This window comes from Malaclemys terrapin, chromosome 4, assembly GCF_027887155.1.
Source record: "Malaclemys terrapin pileata isolate rMalTer1 chromosome 4, rMalTer1.hap1, whole genome shotgun sequence".
NCBI lineage: Eukaryota > Metazoa > Chordata > Testudines > Emydidae > Malaclemys > Malaclemys terrapin.
Window position 1 is genome coordinate 6,682,401 of NC_071508.1, and position 17,904 is coordinate 6,700,304.

Sequence of the window (17,904 nt, forward strand, 5' to 3'; positions counted from 1 at the left end):
GGAACACGGACCCCCAAGGATCCCTCTATTGCAGGAGATGGGAAAACCCAGAGCACCTCTCTGTATATTTCCAAACAAGAAAACCAGCCGAGCCCAGCTCCGTGCTTCTGGAGCCTGCTCCCCTCCCCCCTGGATTCAGGGAGCCTCTGTCTGCCTTAGCCAAGTCCAGATCTCTTAGCCCTACTGCACACGTGCTGCCCACCCAGCCTGCTGGAGTGGTGTGAACATACCTTGGGTCAGGGCTAACTCCGCTTTGTGCCGTTGCTGCTCCAGCCAGGCTCCATGCTGAGGCCAGCTCAGCACCTCTACTGCCGCAGCCACGCTCCCTGGCACGCGACGGGCCGGCTCCAGGACCCGCTCATCGCCTCCAGAGCACCAGTCTCTCTGCTGAGCTCGGAGCGTGTTACTTGCCCAGAGCTCGCCGCTTCTCCAAGCGCGGCAACCCTCCTGCAGGGCTCATCTGTGCAATCCCGCTGCCCTTTCATGAGCGCTGTCCGGTGACCCTCCACCGCCCCTCGAAGGTGCCCGGCTCGCTCGTTCATTGCACGGCTGACTCAGCGTCGTGGGTTGCAGTGTGGCGTTCCTGGGATCTTCTAGCGCCGCGACGCTTCCTGGGTCCCACTCGAAATCCAAGGATGGGCTTGAGCTCTCTGTCATTACCTGGGCCTGGCCATGGGATGAGAGCATCTATTTTAGGAGGTTTCAGAGTAGCAGCCGTGTTAGTCTGTATCCGCAAAAAGAAGAACAGGAGTACTTGTGGCACCTTAGAGACTAACAAATTTATTAGAGCATAAGCTTTCGTGGACTACAGCCCACTTCTTCAGATGCAGTGGGCTGTAGTCCACGAAAGCTTATGCTCTAATAAATTTGTTAGTCTCTAAGGTGCCACAAGTACTCCTGTTCTTATTTTAGGAGGGTCTGGACTTCCCCCCTTCTTGGGGTGCGATGCGCCCTACCCGCGGAAGTGCCAGTTGTGCAGAAGAGCTGCATTCATTGCTGGCTTCGCTACCCGACCTGACACTCCCAGGAGCCTTGCTTCACTTTGTACTCCTCCGAGCGCACAATCAGCTCATCAAATTACACCCGTGCTTGTGGTACATTCGCCCCCGCACACCTGCTTTCTCCACAGGCTGTTGGAATGAGGTGGTGTTCCAGCCGCGCCTTAGGGCACATGCTCCAACTGAATCACCTGCTGCTCCCCTGGGTTCTCAGGCCCTGCTGCAAAGCTACCCCGGCTGGTTAGGTGCAACTCACGGAGGGCAAATCCCCTCTGCTTTCTGCAATACAACTTTCCTCTCGCACGAGTAGGATTTCCTTACCCAACCAAAGTCCACCAGCAACAGGCTTGGAGTGACCCCTCTCCCCGGGCACAGCACGATGACGCTGGCCTGGGCCTAAGCAGAATCATAGAATCTCAGGATTGGAAGGGACCTCAGGAGGTCATCTAGTCCAACCCCCTGCTCAAAGCAGGGCCCATCCCCAGACAGATTTTTGCCCCAGTTCCCTAAATGGCCCCCTCAAGGATTGAACTCGCAACCCTGGGTTTAGCAGGCCAATGCTCAAACCACTGAGCTATCCCTCCCCGCTCCATGGCACAATCCTTTAGACAATTGACACAGAAACCAACTCTGAGCAAACTCCGCAACACACGGAATTGTGGCTAAGCCGGCTTGAAATCTGATGCAAATAAAGCTGACCCGAGCTGGTTTCCCCTTCTCCCCGATAGCAGAGCGCCCCATCCCTAGAGAAGTGGTTCTCAAACTGTTTGTATTGGCGATGGTGACCCCTTTCACACTGCCTGCCTCTGAATGTGACCCCCCCCCCTTATAAATGAAACATTTTTTGTATTTCACACTATTTCAAATGTGAAATGTTTAAAATGCATTGACTTTTTCTCACCGCTTTTAAATTCAGACCAAAACACATTCGTATCAAAATTATTGTTACAGTATAAGCAGAAAAGTTTTTTGTTTTTTAAATAGTTACTGTTTAATACACAGGGCGTCTGCAGAGGGGCGGCCTCCTGCAGCCCCGTGCTGTGTCTGACCCCCGCCCTGGGAGGGACAGAGGCTGCTGGATCCCAAGGCGCCCTGGCTGGAAGAGCCCTGTGATGCAGATGCAGCATTGGGGTGAGGAGGAAGCACTGAGCCGGCCTTACAGCACCTCCACCTCTGCCGATCCGCTTGGCTGGCGTCCTGTCCGGTGTGCCAGCCCTGCGCCTCCCACGCAGCTCGGGCTGGGCCGGCAGCTGCGACTACCCCCTGCCTGAGCAGTTGACGGGGGTGGGGATTCCCCCCTCCATTCGGTGCTAAGTCAGCTCTGCCCTCCCCCAGGGACCTGCTCCCCGTCTCGTTTCTGCTGGCACAGGCCTTCGGCAGGTCTCCCCAGGGCAGCCCTACAAGAGCCAATGGCCCTGGGCCATTTACAACCATTAAGAGCAAATGAAGGCCAAGAACTTGGGTCCAACTCCTCAAAGGGCTGATGGATGTTGGGAGCTGAAAGACCTTTGAGGAGCTGGGCACTTAGTCCTGGGGGGCCAGGGGATTGGGGCCTGGGGGGGGGGAGGCAGCGACAGGGCCCCATCCACACTGGAAAGGCAGGGGACTCGGGTTAAACTCAATCCACAACCAGTGGGAAAGGTTGGGAATGGCCAGGCCTGGGTGCCTTAAGTCTGCCCCCAGATTGGGGGTGCAGGCTGCGTCCTGGCCCACAGCAGGCTGCAGGAGATGTGCTGGGCAATTCACACAGCACAGACCCTGCAGAGCCCCCCACCCCTGCAGGTAGGGCTGGCAGCCTTGCTTTAGTGACGGCGGGGGAATTCATAGGCAACATTGGGTCTCCCCATGCAGAGCACTGGGGGAGCAAGGCAAGGCCATCTGGGTCTCACCCCTGTGCAGGGCCTGGAGCCCTCTTGCCCGGACATTAGCTCCTGGAGGTGACTTTGGCCTGGCTGCTTTCTGTCCTGGTGCCTCAGTTTCCCTTCTGTACCTGGGGCACCACTGCCACTACCCCTCGCTTACAGGAGCGGTAATTAGCAGGACAAGGATCAGGCATGCCAGTGGGAGGGTAGACGTGCTGGCACAGGGCCCAGCTGTGCCACCACCCACACAGGATTCTGTGGGATTATTAGGGTGTGGGGTTTTCAGATTCAGATCATGACTAATCCCAGCCAAGCTGATGGGTGGGAATCTGCCTGAGCCCCGGAAATTCAATCTCTGGGGCAGGTTCCCATTGGGGGGGCAGTGTGAGGGGAGAGGGAATACTGGGTGGGGCGGTGTGAGGGGAGGGGGGTTCCAGGGCAGGGTCCCAGGGGTGGTGGTGTGAGGGGAGTGGGGTTCCCAGGGCAGGGTCCCAGGGTGTGCGGTGTGAGGAGGGGGTTCCCAGGACAGGGTCCTGGGGGGGGCGGTGTGAGGGGAGGGGGGTCCCAGGGAGCACTGTTCCCCAGGCTCCTGCGTGGCTCTGGCTGGTGCCAGTGAGGCGGCACCAGTGGTGTGGCTGTGCCCAGCTCTCTGGGGTGCTCACAGCGCCCCCTGGCAATCACCCCCATCTCCGAGGCGCTGCTCTGCTGTACATTTTTCACCCCGCTTTGTTTTTCCACAGAGGCAGGGAGCCATCCCGCCCTCCCTGATGTGCCCAATTGGCTCTACCCGCCCACGGGGATTGCCGGGGTGAAGCACTGAGCAAACAACACTGCCGAGAGGGCTGAGTCGGAGGAAATCCCTGAGAGAAGCCAGCGAGGTGCCGAGCTCCCACCTCAACAGCACCCAACTCCGGAGTGCATGGGCAGCACCTCAGGTACACACCCCTTGCTGAGCCATTGCAATGGGGCGTCCGGCCTGGAACAGGGCCTTTCCCCTCTAGGGGTGCCTGTTCCGCTCCGGCCCCAGGGTGGGGCACTGGCTGGCTGGGGGTGGGGGGGAAGGAACATAGGCCCTTTCCCCTCTATGGGGTGCTGGCTCTGATCCAGGCCCAGAGCATGCAGCTGGCTCAGGGGGGCAGGGAATGGGATATGGGCCTACTCCAATCCAGCCCTGGGGAGTGGGGAGGGCAGGCTTGCTCGTGTGTGTGTGTGTGTGGGGAGAATGGGAAATGGGCCTTTCCCCTCTAGGAGGCGCCAGTTCCTATCTGCTCCCAGGGTGCAGGGCTGGCTGGCTGGCTCAGAGGGTCAGGGAATGGGCAGGGGGCCTTTCCCCTCTAGGGGGCGCTGGCTCTGATCCAGGCCCAGGCCAGGAACGAGTTGGAGTCGGTGCTGTCTGATATCTCCTGGTGGCCCCGTGTGGACAGTGTCGGGGTCTGTAGACTGGGTCCAGCTCACCAGGCGGCTAATGCAATAAGTGCAAATAGCACCTTGTGGGGAAGTGTCAGCGTGGCTGGGCTCTGGGGCAGCTTCTTGCCCCCTTGCCAGAGGAGGTCCCAGCCCTTCTGCTGTCTGGTGAGTGAGCGGAGCCAGGAGAGGCTTGTGGTAAGGCCCTGGGTGCTGTGCCCAGCCCTGGGCTGGCGGCTTGAGGACCACCCGGGATGCAAGGGCCAGAGACCCATGCAGGGATACCCAAGGCACGGGGGGCAAAAATGGACACCACTATTTACCTCTCTCCATTCTGAAAACTGACCATTTATTCCTACCCTTTGTTTCCTATCTTCTAACCAGTTACCAATCTATAAGAGGACTTTGCTTAATAGGGATCGTGTCAAAGGCTTTCTGAAAGTCCAAGTACACTGTATCCACTGGATCACTCTTGTCTACATGCTTGTTGACCCCCTCAAAGAATTCTAGTGGACTGGTGAGGCATGATTTCCCTTTACAAAAACCATGTTGACTCTTCCCCAACAAATCGTGTTCATCTATGTGTCTGATAATTCTGTTCTTCACTACAGTTTCAACCAATTTGCCTGGTACTTAAGATAACTCGCTGATCATCCCACTTTCTCAGTCTGAGGCAGGAGTCCTCCCCTCTTGCGCTCTCCTGCTCGTGCTTCCTCCTGGTATCCCATTTCCCCACTTACCTCAGGGCTTTGGTCTCCTTCCCCCGGTGAACCTAGTTTAAAGCCCTCCTCACTAGGTTAGCCAGCCTGCTTGTGAAGATGCTCTTCCCTCTCTTCGTTAGGTGGAGCCCGTCTCTGCCTAGCATTCCTCCTTCTTAAAAAAACCATCCCATGGTCGAAGAATCCAAAGCCTTCTCTCTGACACCACCTGCGTAGCCATTTGTTGACTTCCACGATTCGATGGTCTCTACCCAGCCCTTTTCCTTCCACAGGGAGGATGGATGAGAACACCACTTGCGCCTCAAACTCCTTGATCCTTCTTCCCAGAGCCACATAGTCTGCAGTGATCCGCTCAAGGTCATTCTTGGCAGTATCATTGGTGCCCACGTGGAGAAGCAGGAAGGGGTAGCGATCCAAGGGCTTGATGAGTCTCAGCAGTCTCTCTGTCACATCGTGAATCCTAGCTCCTGGCAAGCAGCACACTTCTCGATTTTCCCGGTTGGGATGGCAGATAGATGACTCAGTCCCCCTGAGGAGGGAGTCCCCGACCACCACCATCCGCCTCCTTCTCTTGGGGGCGGTGGCCGTGGAACCCCCATCCCTAGGACAGCGCATCTCATGCCTTCCAATCGGTGGAATCTCCTGCTCCCTTCCCTCAGATGCATCATCTAGTCCACTCTCCGCATTAGTACCTGTGGAGAGAACATGAAGACGGTTGCTCACCCGTCTCTGCATTGCTGGTACGTGGACGCTCCTCTTTCTTCTTCTGGAGGTCACATGCTGCCAGATTTCTTCACCGTCCCTCTGTCCCCACTGCGCAGCCTGCTCTGATTCTTCAGAACGTTGTGCCCGTAGACGTAGAAAATCTTCATTTTCTCTTATGCAACGCAGGGTCGATACTTGTTTCTCCAGACCTTGAACCTTCTCTTCCAATATGGAGACCAGTTTGCACTTTGTACAGACAAAATCGCTCCTGTCCTGTGGAAGACAGACAAACATGGGACATGAGGACCAGCCCTGGGACAGGGGAGAGGCCCAGGACAGGGAGGGGAGCTGGCAGTCAGATGGCTGAGTCCCATGGGTTCCAGCTGCTCTCCTCGGGCCTGTTCGGGCCTGCTGCCCGAGCTATATGCGGCGATCAGAGCCAGTTGCCCAGGGGCTCCTAGACCCACATGTCTCCTCTCACTGCTCAGACCTGCCTGGGGTGGGTCGCACCCCCTCCTTGGACAAGCTGGGCCTCCCCCGGGCAGAGAGGCGGGCTAGCGGCTCCAACAGGTTTGGCCTGTTACCAGTGCCTGGGAACGTAGCGGGTGGGGTGGCTGGGTGACAGGCTCCTGCTCCCCGTCCTAGCACGCACCCAGGAAGGAGCTCGCGTTCGCTGTGCACCCCAGGCTAAGCTTTGGGCTCTCCGCTCCCCTCTGCTGGCTACACCGTGTCCCAGGCTCAGGGCTCTGCTCCTGCGCCCTCCAGCCAGGGAGAGAACGCCGGCAGAGTCCGGTCCCCTGCGCCCAGCAGGAACAAACAGGAGGCAGGTCCCTTGCTCAGAAGTCCAAGTCTGCTGCTCCCAAAGGCAGCCCGGTCTCTGCTTCCTCCAGGGCCCTGCTCTCTGCTGCATCTCTCGCTGCATGGCTGCTATTTCACTCACAACCAGTCAGTTTCCCCCTCTTGCCCCACCCCCCACATTTGCAATCAGTCCCAGAGAAACTCCTTCGCTTGTTTCAGAGTGGTAACCGTGTTAGTCTGTAGCAGCAAAAAGAACAGGAGTATTTGTGGCACCTTAGAGACTAACAAATTTATTTGGGCATAAGTTTTTGTGGGCTAACCCCCCCTCCACTGGGTTTTAGCCCACAAAAGCTTATGCCCAAATAAATGTTAGTCTCTAAGGTGCCACAAGTACTCCTCGTTCCTTAGCTTGTGATTAGCTTTGCCATGAGGTTCATTGCCTTGGACAGTGGCTTCCTGCTGTTTCCAGCTATCACTACACAAAATTATATTTAATTGCGCCATTCCTTTGGCCTGAAAGACAGGTGCTTAGCACAGCCATTGGCTTTAACCAGGTCTATGACTTTCTATAGATCAAAGACACGTTTGTTGAAAGCCACCAGCACCTTCCAGGTTAACAACATGGACACAAAAGGAGACACCCCAGGGAAGGTGCCCACGGGTAGCGACACAGGCAAGACGGACTCCACAGCTGCTGGGTGAGGGGCCGAGTGCCTAGAGACACCAAACTCTGGGTCACCACAGCTGTCAGGGAGGTGTGGTGCAGAGCCGAGTGGGTGAACTAGTGGGTTTAAGGCTTGGGGCAGCCGGACCCCCCACACACAAAGGGGACCCAGGCCAAGCCCTGTTGGCTGCAGCAGGGTTAGGGCCTAGGAGGGGAGGGGCAGTGCTGGGCTCTTGCGCTAAGCCACCAGTCCCTGCCCCTCAGAGCATCTCACTGGGGAGAGCACCCAATGGCAGAGTCTCCTCCCAACCAAACCAACACACAGCACGGCCAGGCAGAGCCCAGCCTCACACTGGTAGCAGGGAGCCATGGGCCACAGGCCAGTAGGGTCACACCTGTGTGGGACACTGATCGGAGGATAAATCAATAACTCTGAACAACTGCAGGGCATAGCTGGGATAGAACCCAGAGGTCCTGGCTCCCAGCTGCTCCCCACTCTAATCATCAGACCTCACTGCCCTCCCCAAGCCAGGAAAGAACACAGGAGCCCTATCCCCCATGCCCACCCCGCCTCTAACCACCAGATCCCTCTCCCCAAGTTGGGCTAGAACCCAGGAGTCGTGGCTCAGAGCACCCCGCTCTAACCCAGCGATAGAACCGAGGAGCCCTGCCTGCCCCCTGCTCTAACCACCAGACCAGACCCCACATCCGTCACAGAGCAGGGATACAACCCAGGAGTCCTGGCTTCCAGCGCTGGTGGCTCTAGGTCTCTGCCCTCCCCTGACTCAGCCCGGCCCCAGACAATCACTGTCCTCCACCAGAGGACCGGTGCCCAATCATCATCAGCATAATAGGAACGGGGCGGGGCTGGGCCAATCAAAACACCAGCAACTGGTATCTGGTACGGAGGGGATCAGGTACCGAGGGTGATGCCCACTGCAGGGGGGCGGGGCTAACAGGTAGTGGGGTGGGGCCTGTTGCAGGGGCAGGGTGATCAGGCAGTGAGGCTGGGGCTCGCTCCATGGGGCGGTAGGGGGCAGAAGAGGGTTGTGGGATAGTGTCCAAGTTGGGGCTGCCCCCCAGTCCCTGATTTCACTGTAATTCCCACCCCTTTGGGCCCCTCTGGCGCTGGACCACTCCCCTCCCCACCTGCACCCCCCCAAAGGTGCAGCCCCCCCACTGCCTGTGCCTCACCACCATGGGGGTCAGGGTTGGGGACTGTGGAGATGGGTGAGGTCAGAGGCTCAGAGGCCATGGGGATGGGCAGAGGCTGCAGGGGGAGAAGGGCTAGGGTCTCAGAGGCTGTGGGGGAAGGGGAGTGGGGGCTTAGAAGCTGTGGGGATGCAGGGGGAAGGATCGGAGGCTGTGGAGATGGGTGGGGGTCAGTGGCTGTGTGGATGGAGAGCCGGGGATGGGGCGAGGACTCCGGGTCCCCCCAGCACAGGCTGACCTGCCCCCTCCTCCAGCCTGAGCCCCTATGTGAGTTTGGTGAGCAGCCTGCGCGCTGCCTGGCTCACGGGGAAGACGCGCGCCGCTGAGCACCGGGTCTCCCAGCTGGAGGCGCTGGGCCGCTTCCTGGATGACAAGAAGCAGCCCATCCTGGATGCCATGGCCTCGGACATGCGCAAGGTGAGTCAGATGGGGCTGAGCCCAGAGCCCAGCACAGGGCAAGGGGGGGCAGGGTTGGGGGGGAATGGGAGTCTCCCTGGGGATCCCCCACAGCACAGAGAGCAGGGGGCACACTGGGGTCCGTCTGCCCTGGTTCCTGGCCTACCCTCCTCCCCGCAGGAGTGGAGGACTGTGGGTCATGCACTAAGCGAGGTGATTGCGGCGTGTGGTCCCCTCTCTCCTCCCCTGGGGGTGGGTCTGTGTCTGTGCAGGTGGGGGTGTTTTGGTAGGGCCTAGTTAAATGTCCTTACTGCCCTGGGTTCTGTTAGCAAAGGCCAGTGGGAGCAGCGCCTGCCCTTGGATGGGGAAGGCTGGGACGACCCTTAGTTCCCGGGACAGTTTGTTCCCTGGGCTGTGACCAGCCCCCAAGGAGGCTCTGTCTCCTTTACAGATGAGATCTGCCTGGTGGCAGAGAGTCCCCCAGCCCAAGGAGTGGAGCTGTTGACCCCGGTCCCCATCCCAGGGCTTTAGGCTCTGTTAGATGCGCCGGGCCCAGGCCATGGAGCGCTGAGATGCGCCGGATCCAGCCCTGGTCTCTCTAGTCCATGGGGCGCCAGTGCCGGGCGAGAGGACGGGGTGAGGGGCTCCTGGCAGCCTGTGGCGCTGAGGAGATGCACTGTGGTGACCTGCACCTACTGGCGTTTCCTGTGGGCGGGACGGCTCTGTGCCCAGGCCTGTCGTGTTGCTGGGGGCCAGCTGGGAGGTGACAAAGGTGATGGGCAGGGGATGAAGCTAACGCTGCTCTGTGCCCCCAGCCCCCCTTGGAGGTGGAGCTCTCCGAGATCATCCTGGTCAGGAATGAGGTGAACTACGCGCTCAACAACCTGTCCAGCTGGATGAAGGACGAGTTTGTGGAGAAGAACCTGGTAAGGGGAGACGCGTCCCTGGGGCTGAGCGGGCAGGGGAACCCCGCTGGGGCTGAGCTGCGGGGATGGGGGAGGAAACACCCCCCAGGTGAAGGCCTGGGGCAGGCGGGACCAAGTATTCAGGGCTGAGCCGGGACATGCCCCCACATCCAAGCTAGGGCTCCTGTCCCCACCGCCGAGTTCAGTCCCCCACACCCACCCCAGGACCTGGGACCCGCTCCCCCCAGCTCCTGATGCCGAGGCCTCTCCCACAGGTGACTCAGCTGGACACGGCCTTCATCCACAAGGAGCCCTATGGAGTGGTGCTGATCATTGGGCCCTGGAACTACCCCTTGAACCTCATCCTGGTGCCCCTGATCGGGGCCATCGCTGCTGGTGAGTCAGGGACCTAAACCCCCCAAGCCTGGAACCTGCCCCAGGCAGAGGTCCCACCCCCAGCATGGGCCCCACATGCTTTGGGGCAGAGCTCCCGACCTACAACCTCCCGCAGCCCCAAATGAGGCTCCTGGTGCGTTTGCCAGGGACACCTCCCTGCAGTGCCCCCCGGTGGTGGGTCGAGGTGCTGCGGCGAGGCCCCGGGGTGGGGAGGTGTCTGTGCTGCGCAGTGACATCCCGCCTGCCCCCCCAGGGAACTGTGTCATCATCAAACCCTCCGAGATCAGCAGCAGCACCGAGAAGCTCCTGGCTGAGACGCTGCCCAGCTACCTGGACAAGGTAAGGAGCTGCCCCCTCCCCTGGCACCACGCCCATCTCCCGTTCCCAAGGCGCTGAGCCACTTCTGCAGGCCTAGCACCATGCCCAGCCCCCTACCCCATGCCGAGCTGGCCCCCATGCCCCAGCCCCCCACACCCAGCTAGCCTCTGTGCCTCCCCAGTATCTCGACCTCTGGAGTGGGGCAGAGTAAAGGGGGCAGGATGAGGATCACCTCACACACCCTCCCCTTTCCAATTGCAGGACTGCTTTGCCGTGGTCACTGGGGGCCCTGCGGAGACCACCCAGCTGCTGGAGAACAAGTTCGACTACATCTTCTTCACTGGTATGTCCCAAGTGACCCAGCCCCCTCCCCTCTCCATGGTCCCCTCCCCTTTCACTCCAAGGGAAACCGTTCAGCCCCCCCTACACACGTCCTCTGCCTTTCCTCTCCCAGGGGGCTGCCCCCAGAGACCATTGCCAGGGTGCACACCCAGGGCCTCGGCATTGTCCTGACTGAGCCAGGAGGGGGCTCTCCGGGGCTGGGATCCCAGCTCAGTGACTCTCTGGGCCCTGAGGCCCCTAAAGATGGGGGCTGGGAGTGACTGGAGCCCCCAGCCAGATGCAGGGTCCTTCCCCCTCCTGGGCGAGGCCAGGTGGAAGAGTGGCGGGTCTCTGCCCTGATGCGTCTCCCCCACCCCCGCAGGTAGCCCCCAAGTGGGCAAGATCGTGATGGCAGCTGCCGCCAAGCACCTGACGCCGCTGACCCTGGAGCTGGGGGGCAAGAACCCCTGCTACGTGGCCGACGACAGCGACATGCAGAACGTGGCCAACCGGCTGGTCTGGGGGCGCTGCTTCAACGCGGGGCAGACCTGCATCGCGCCCGACTACGTGCTGTGCAGCGCGGAGACGCAGGAGAAGCTGCTGCCCGCCCTGCGTCACGCCATCACCCAGTTCTTCGGCCCCGAGCCCCGGGAGTCGCCCGACTTCGCCCGCATCATCAGTGACAAGCAGTTCCAGCGCATCCGGGCCCTGCTGGGCAGCGGGCGCATGGCCATCGGGGGGCAGACGGACGAGAGGGAGCGGTACATTGGTGAGGGCCCCGCCACCAGGGTCCAGGGCTCTGGGGGATCCATGCCAGGGTGCAGGGCTCTGGGGGACCCACCCATGCCAGGGCACTGGGCTCTGGGGGATCCATGCCATGGCGTGGGGCTCTGGGCTGAGTATCCAGGGATCCAGGCAGGGCAGGGGGAGCCCCGATGGTAGAGAAATGAGCGCTGGGAGCTCTGGTGGCAGGGCAGGGCCTGTGGGGAGCTCTGGTGGCAGGGCAGGGCTGGATGGGGACCGACACATGGCGGATGAGGGCTGCCATATGACCCTGTGCAGTGAGTGATGCCCCCCCCACACACACAGCCCCCACGGTGCTGGCGGACGTGCAGCCGTCGGAGCCTGCCATGCAGGAGGAGATCTTCGGGCCCGTCCTGCCCATCGTCACCGTGCCCAACGTGGACGAAGCCATCGCCTTCATCAACAGCCGGGAGCGGCCGCTGGCCGTGTACGTCTTCGCCTCCGACAGCAAGGTGCGGGGCAGGGATCTAGGGCGAGTTCTGGCTGAGGACTCACGCCCAGGCCCAGGGCAGGCTCTGTGCTGGAACCGGCCTTTCACCCATTCACTGCTGGGCCAGGAGGGGGCAGCGTTTGCAGGTGACCCCCCCCCACCCTGGGGCTAGTCACCACAGGAGAACGGCTCTGCTTTGCACCCCAGGGCAGCAGCCCGTGTGGACACTCTTGGGTGGGTTCGGGAGCAGATGCGCTGGGCTTCATTCCAGTAGATTGGGAAGAGGCCGACGCTGCACCCCTGTGAAGCGGAATGAGAGCGTCCAGACGCAGGTGGCACTGTGAGACTGTACGACCAGCATGAAACCAGCCTAGATCTCTGTCAGCCGTGAGGACAGAACTGGGGCCCTTCAGGGATCAGCACAGGGCCCCAGCCGCAGAGTCACCCTGTGTGCATCATGCACAGTGCATGGCACTGTCTGGTGGGTAGCAGAGGCTGCCCTGGTGCCTGCAGCCCCCTTGATTCTGTGTTGGTCTGACTGGGGCAGCAGAGGACGGGCTGGAGAACATGGCTGGGCTGGATAGGAATTGGAGAGACTGCCCCAGTGTCCCACACCCCACCTGGGCCTGGTCGCCCCTCCCGGAGGGAAGCAGCTGTGTGGGAGGGGCTCCGGGTCAGCTGATGGGGTGGCACTGGGGGAGGAGCTGCGGTTGGGTATCAGGTGGGAATGGGGCTCCCTCACTCCCCATCTCTGCTTCCCCCCAGCTGGTGCGTCAGGTGCTGGAGCGGACGAGCAGCGGCGGTTTTGGTGCCAACGACCCCATGATGCAAATGACGCTAATCTCGCTGCCCTTCGGTGGGATTGGTACGTCTGGGCCCCCAGCCAACCCGTTCCCTGCCCCCCAGGCGGGGACCGAGCCCCTGGGAGCCACTAGATACACAGCCCGGGGAAGGGGCCTGTCTGCCATGGAGCTCCTGGAACGTCGGGCCCTGGCTCTAACCAGCTCCAACCATTGCAGCCCGGAGCCGTGCAGCGGCGCAGTCCTAGAAGAGCGTGTGGCCGCCCACCGCTGACCCAGATGCCTGCAGAGACATGGGCTGGGAGCAGGGCCCAGCATCTCTGCCCAGGGCATAGTGCACACACTGGGCCTCAGCTGGGGACACTGGGACCGCACGGAGCGGCCCAGGGACCTGCTGCTCGGCTGCGTCTCCTCCGGTGTCACTAGGGCCTGCAGCTATGCCATGGCTGAGTTTCGCTCTGTGGGCAGAGCCCTGGGGGCTGGGATCCATCATGGGAGGGTGCGTGGCTGGGCCCCATGCCCGAGGTTGAGCCGTGCTGTGTGGGCAGGGCCCAGTGGGCTGGGATCGTACAGTGGGGGTGTGGGGGTGCAGCTGGACCCCCGTGACTGAACTGTGCTGTGTGGGCAGGGCCCAGTGGGCTGGGATCGTACCGTGGGGGTGGGCGTGGCTGGGCCCCATGACTGAACTGTGCTGTGTGGGCAGGGCCCAGTGGGCTGGGATCGTACCGTGGGGGTGGGCGTGGCTGGGCCCCATGACTGAACTGCGCTGTGTGGGCAGGGCCCAGTGGGCTGGGATCGTACCGTGGGGGTGGGTGCGGCTGGGCCCCATGACTGAGCCGTGCTGTGTGGGCAGGGCCCAGTGGGCTGGGATCGTACCAGGGGGAGGGGGCGCGGCTGGACCCTGCCCTGTGCCCGTATCCGAGCTGTGCCCTGTTTCTAGGGAACAGCGGCCTGGGCTCGTACCACGGCAAGTTCAACTTCGACACCTTCTCTCACCACCGCGCCTGTCTCCTGCGCAGCATGGGCCTGGAGCCCATGAACTCCCTGCGCTACCCACCCTACAGCGAGCGCAAAATGGGGCTGGTGACTTCTGCCTTCGAGATCAAGCGCAAGGGCACCTGCACCCTGCTGTGACGGGAGGGTCGGCCCAGCCCAGCCCAACCACCCAGCACCACACAACCCACTGGCTGCCTGACGGCCTTGGGGGAAGAAGGCCTGGCTGACCTTAGGAGGCCCCCTCCAAAGGGGGTTAAATACTCTTCCTCCGACTCCTTCATCTTCCTGGGGAGAGGGGCACCGCTTCCTCCATCCCATCCCTGGGAGCTCCTGCCCGTCCTAGCCCAGCCTCTTGCTTCCCCATCTCCAGCTGCTTGGGTGGTGGGGAGAGAGCATCCCCCACGGAGACAGATGCTGGGAGGGGGGAAATGCCAAGGGGGCTGCCCAGGAATGACCCCCCCCCGCAAGCCAGGGAGACATGTGGGCCCTGTAATCCCAGTGGTGCCCTCCCACACTGGTGCCCCCACAGGCTGCTGCTGTGTTGCCCAGGAAGGGCAGTGCCATGGCGTGCTGGGGGGGGCAGGTGTCCTGGAGCCGAAGGACCCTGCTCCGAGGGGGACGAGGGCCGAAGGGGCAGTAAGGGCAGCCTGCGACCCAGTCTGCTCTCAGGGAATCACTCCTGCCTCAGCTGTCCTGGCTTAGCCTCATTCTCCCATCATGCTCTCTGCTCTCCGCCCATCGCTGCCTGTGTCCCCTGCTCTGTGCTTTGCCCTGCGTAGATTTTGGTTTAGTAAAGACTCGGTGTTGAATTCGCCTGCCTGGTCTGGTCCTGCAGGGCCTTCGCCCTCCCTGGCTCTGGCCCAGCGGGCAGCATGGGTGGGGCTGGGGTGAGGCTCCCAGAGAGGGGACTAGGCACAGCAGACAGATCGACCAGGGTCTGCCCCCCACCCCCATCTTCTCCCTGCTGCCAAGGAGCAGCTTGTGGGAGAATGAAAGATGGGGAGCACTAGCCGGGAGGAGCCCTGCAGGTTGGGATCGAGGGGCACTAGCGAGGGGGACAGGGCTGGGACAGCAAGGGTCTGTGGGTCAGCATTGATGGGCACTGGCACAGCTGGGGGTAGGAGGAGCCCAGGGCTGGGACAGAAGGGGGCTGAAGGTCAGGATTGAGGGCTATTGGAAGAGCTGTGGGGGGAGCCCAAGGCTGGGATAAGAGGGGGCTGTGGGTGGCCCCAGTGGGCTAAAGTCAAGGTGTGAGTTAATTTTTGAGTCCTTCACTGTAAGTGGCCCAAGCCAGCTCCAAGGGCCCCATCCCTCTGTTCTTCCCCATGGCCACAGCTCAGTGCCTCTGGGGCCGGGCACTCGGGGGGAAGCCCCTGAGAGCTGGCTGTGGGCTCTCTGGGCAGTGGGGGTGTGGAGGGAATGCCTTAGCAGGGCCAGTGGCAAACCAGGGTTCCCCATGGCAGAGCTGGGAGTACCCCCAGGAGCCCAGAGGCACAGACTGCGTGGCTGAGCCCTGCAGTGCAGACTGACCGTGCCACATCGCTGTCTGCGTATGTGCAGACTTAGCCCCTCGGCCACACCCACCTCCTCGGGGCCAAAACAAAACCCACGTCCCTGAGCCCTGGCAAATAGCGAATCCCACAGGGCAAGGGTGGGTCCCCTCTGCTGTGGCTGCCCCCTGCAGCCTTCGTGCTCATAGCTGGGGTTCAGGGGCCCAGGTTCAAAGACAGCTTAGGAACCCCCCTCCCTTTTTATTGCACATGAAGGAGTTTGTGATGTTCCAGTTTCCTTTTCATCTCACTTGTGGAATTGGCCCAGCGAGAACAGGGACTGACCCGCCAGGGACTGCTCCTACAGCCGCTGGGCCAGGACATGCCACTTTAGATGGGCATGTGCTCCCATGCGCAGTGGTAATGTCCAGTGGGGCCATGACTGTGCTCCATGGATGAGGACACAAAGTGCCTCACCCATCCCCCCTGCCCAGCTAAAAACAGCCCCCATCACCTCACCCATCCCCTTCCACCCAGCCAGACAACCCCCATTGCCTCACCCACCCTGCCTTGCCTAGCCACAACCCCACCCCAGTCCTAGTCCCCCAATTAAAAACCATTTGGAATGAGATTTAGGAATTGTTTAAAAACATTTCACTAGATACCCAAAGAAGTCACAATCAAGAAGAAAGATTGGCTAAAAAAACAACCTAACTTAGAGGGAAGTGAAGTCAGTAATAGAAAATATATATATAAGAAATGGAAGACAAGGCAGGTTGATAGTATTGGATAGAAATCAGAAGCTAGGAATAGTAGAAAATTGATTCATAGATTCTAGGAGTGGAAAGTATCAGGGGGTAGCCGTGTTAGTCTGTATCTACAAAAACAACAAGGAGTCTGGTGGCACCTTAAAGACTAACAGATTTATTTGGGCATAAGCTTTCGTGAGTAGTGAGGTTTTTACTCACGAAAGCTTATGCCCAAATAAATCTGTTAGTCTTTAAGGTGCCACCAGACTCCTTGTTGTTTTTTTAGAAGTGGAAAGGACCTCGAGAGGTCATCGAGTCCAGTGCCCTGCGGAGGAGGCGGAGTGGAGGTGATCTGGGGCAGGGAGCGGTTCCCCTGTGCACCCCCCTCCCTCCCCCCGTTACCATGGGCGGCCCTCTCCGCGCCCACCCACCCAGCTCATCTCCACTCCACTTCCTTGTCTGAGTAGGCTTTTCGGCGCCCCCAACCACTAGGCGCCCTAGGCGGTCGCCTAGTTCGCCTAGTGATTGCGCCGGCCCAGCGTTTTAAAAATATACTAGAAACAAAAAGAATCATAACATGGTATCGGTCCATTACTCGATGGAAATAGAATGGTCAATAATAATGCCAGAAATAACAAAAGTGTTCAATAAATATTTCAGTTCTGTATTTGGGAAAAAGCTGTATGATGTAGTTGTAAAATATGATGATGACTCTTTCCATTCCACTAGTATCTCAGCAGGATTTAAAACAGCAGCTAACAAAATGAGACATTTTTAAATCAGCAGGCCTGGATAACTCCCACCCAAGAGTTTTAAAAGAGCTGGCTAAGGAACTGCTGGACCATTAATGATGTTCAATACATCTCAGAAAATTGGGGATGCCCCAGAAGACTGGAAGAAAGTGAATGCTGTGCCAATAATTAAACTGGATAACCTGGGTAATTATAGGCCTGTCAGTCTGACATCAATCCTGCACAAGATAATGAAACAGCTGATACAGGAACAAATTAATAAAGAATAAAAAGAGGGCAATGTAATAACTGCCCGTCAACATGGGGTTATGCAAAATAGATCCTGTCAAACCAACCTAATATCTTTTTTATGAGATTACAAGTTTAGCTGATAAAGGTAATAGTATTGATGTAATAGACTTCTGTAAGGCATTTCACTTGGTATCACATTTTGATTAAAAGCTAGCATAATACAAAATTAACATGTCACACACTAAATGGATTAAAAACTGGCTAAGTGCCATATCTCAAAATGTAATTATAAATGGGAAAACGTCATTGAACGAGTGTGTTTCTAGTGGAGGGTCACCCAGGGTTCAGTTTTTGGCCCTATGCTATTTAACATTTTTATCAGCAACCTGGAAGAAAACAAAATCAAGTTTGCAGATGATGCAAAGATTAGGGAAGTGGTAAATAATGAAGATTACAGGTCACTAGCAAACCAGATTCATTTGAATATGGCTAAACATAAATGTCTACATCTAGGAACAAGGAATATCGGCCACACCTACAGGATGGGGGACTCTATCCTGGGAAGCAGTGACTCTGTGAAAGACTTGGGGGGTGTGATGGATAAGCAACTGAACATGAGCTCCCAGTGCAAGGCCGCAGCCAAAAGGGCTAATGGGATCCAGGGATGCATAAACGGGAATCTGGAGTAGGAGAAAGAGATGATTTTACCTGTATATTCGGCACTGGTGTGACTGCTGCTGGAATCCTGTGTCCAGTTCTGCTGCTGTCATGGGGTTTGCCAGTCACCGCTAGGGGCACCCCCTGCTGGCTGCTTTGGGGCGTAGCTCTTTCAGCCTGATACCCTCTTCTTGCTGTTCCTTGGCCTGTCTTGCTCCGGGGCCCCTCTCTTGCTCCTCAGGAGCCCTCCAGCCAAGTACACAATGGTCCTCCCCTTCCGAGGTTCTACAAAGTCCT

General features: G+C 59.2%; 1 protein-coding gene across 1 annotated transcript; it reads left to right on the top strand.

The window, feature by feature from the left end:
- On the top strand, positions 1-14,541 carry ALDH3B1 (aldehyde dehydrogenase 3 family member B1). The gene is made up of 13 exons (XM_054024821.1): positions 1-521; positions 2,001-2,129; positions 3,601-3,795; positions 7,059-7,184; positions 8,617-8,779; positions 9,574-9,684; positions 9,939-10,059; positions 10,313-10,398; positions 10,639-10,720; positions 11,081-11,467; positions 11,788-11,954; positions 12,698-12,797; positions 13,673-14,541. Exons 4-13 carry the CDS (start codon positions 7,108-7,110, stop codon positions 13,864-13,866), a joined length of 1,488 nt encoding a protein of 495 aa, XP_053880796.1. The 5' UTR covers positions 1-521; positions 2,001-2,129; positions 3,601-3,795; positions 7,059-7,107; the 3' UTR covers positions 13,867-14,541.
- Positions 14,542-17,904: the final 3,363 nt, after the last annotated feature.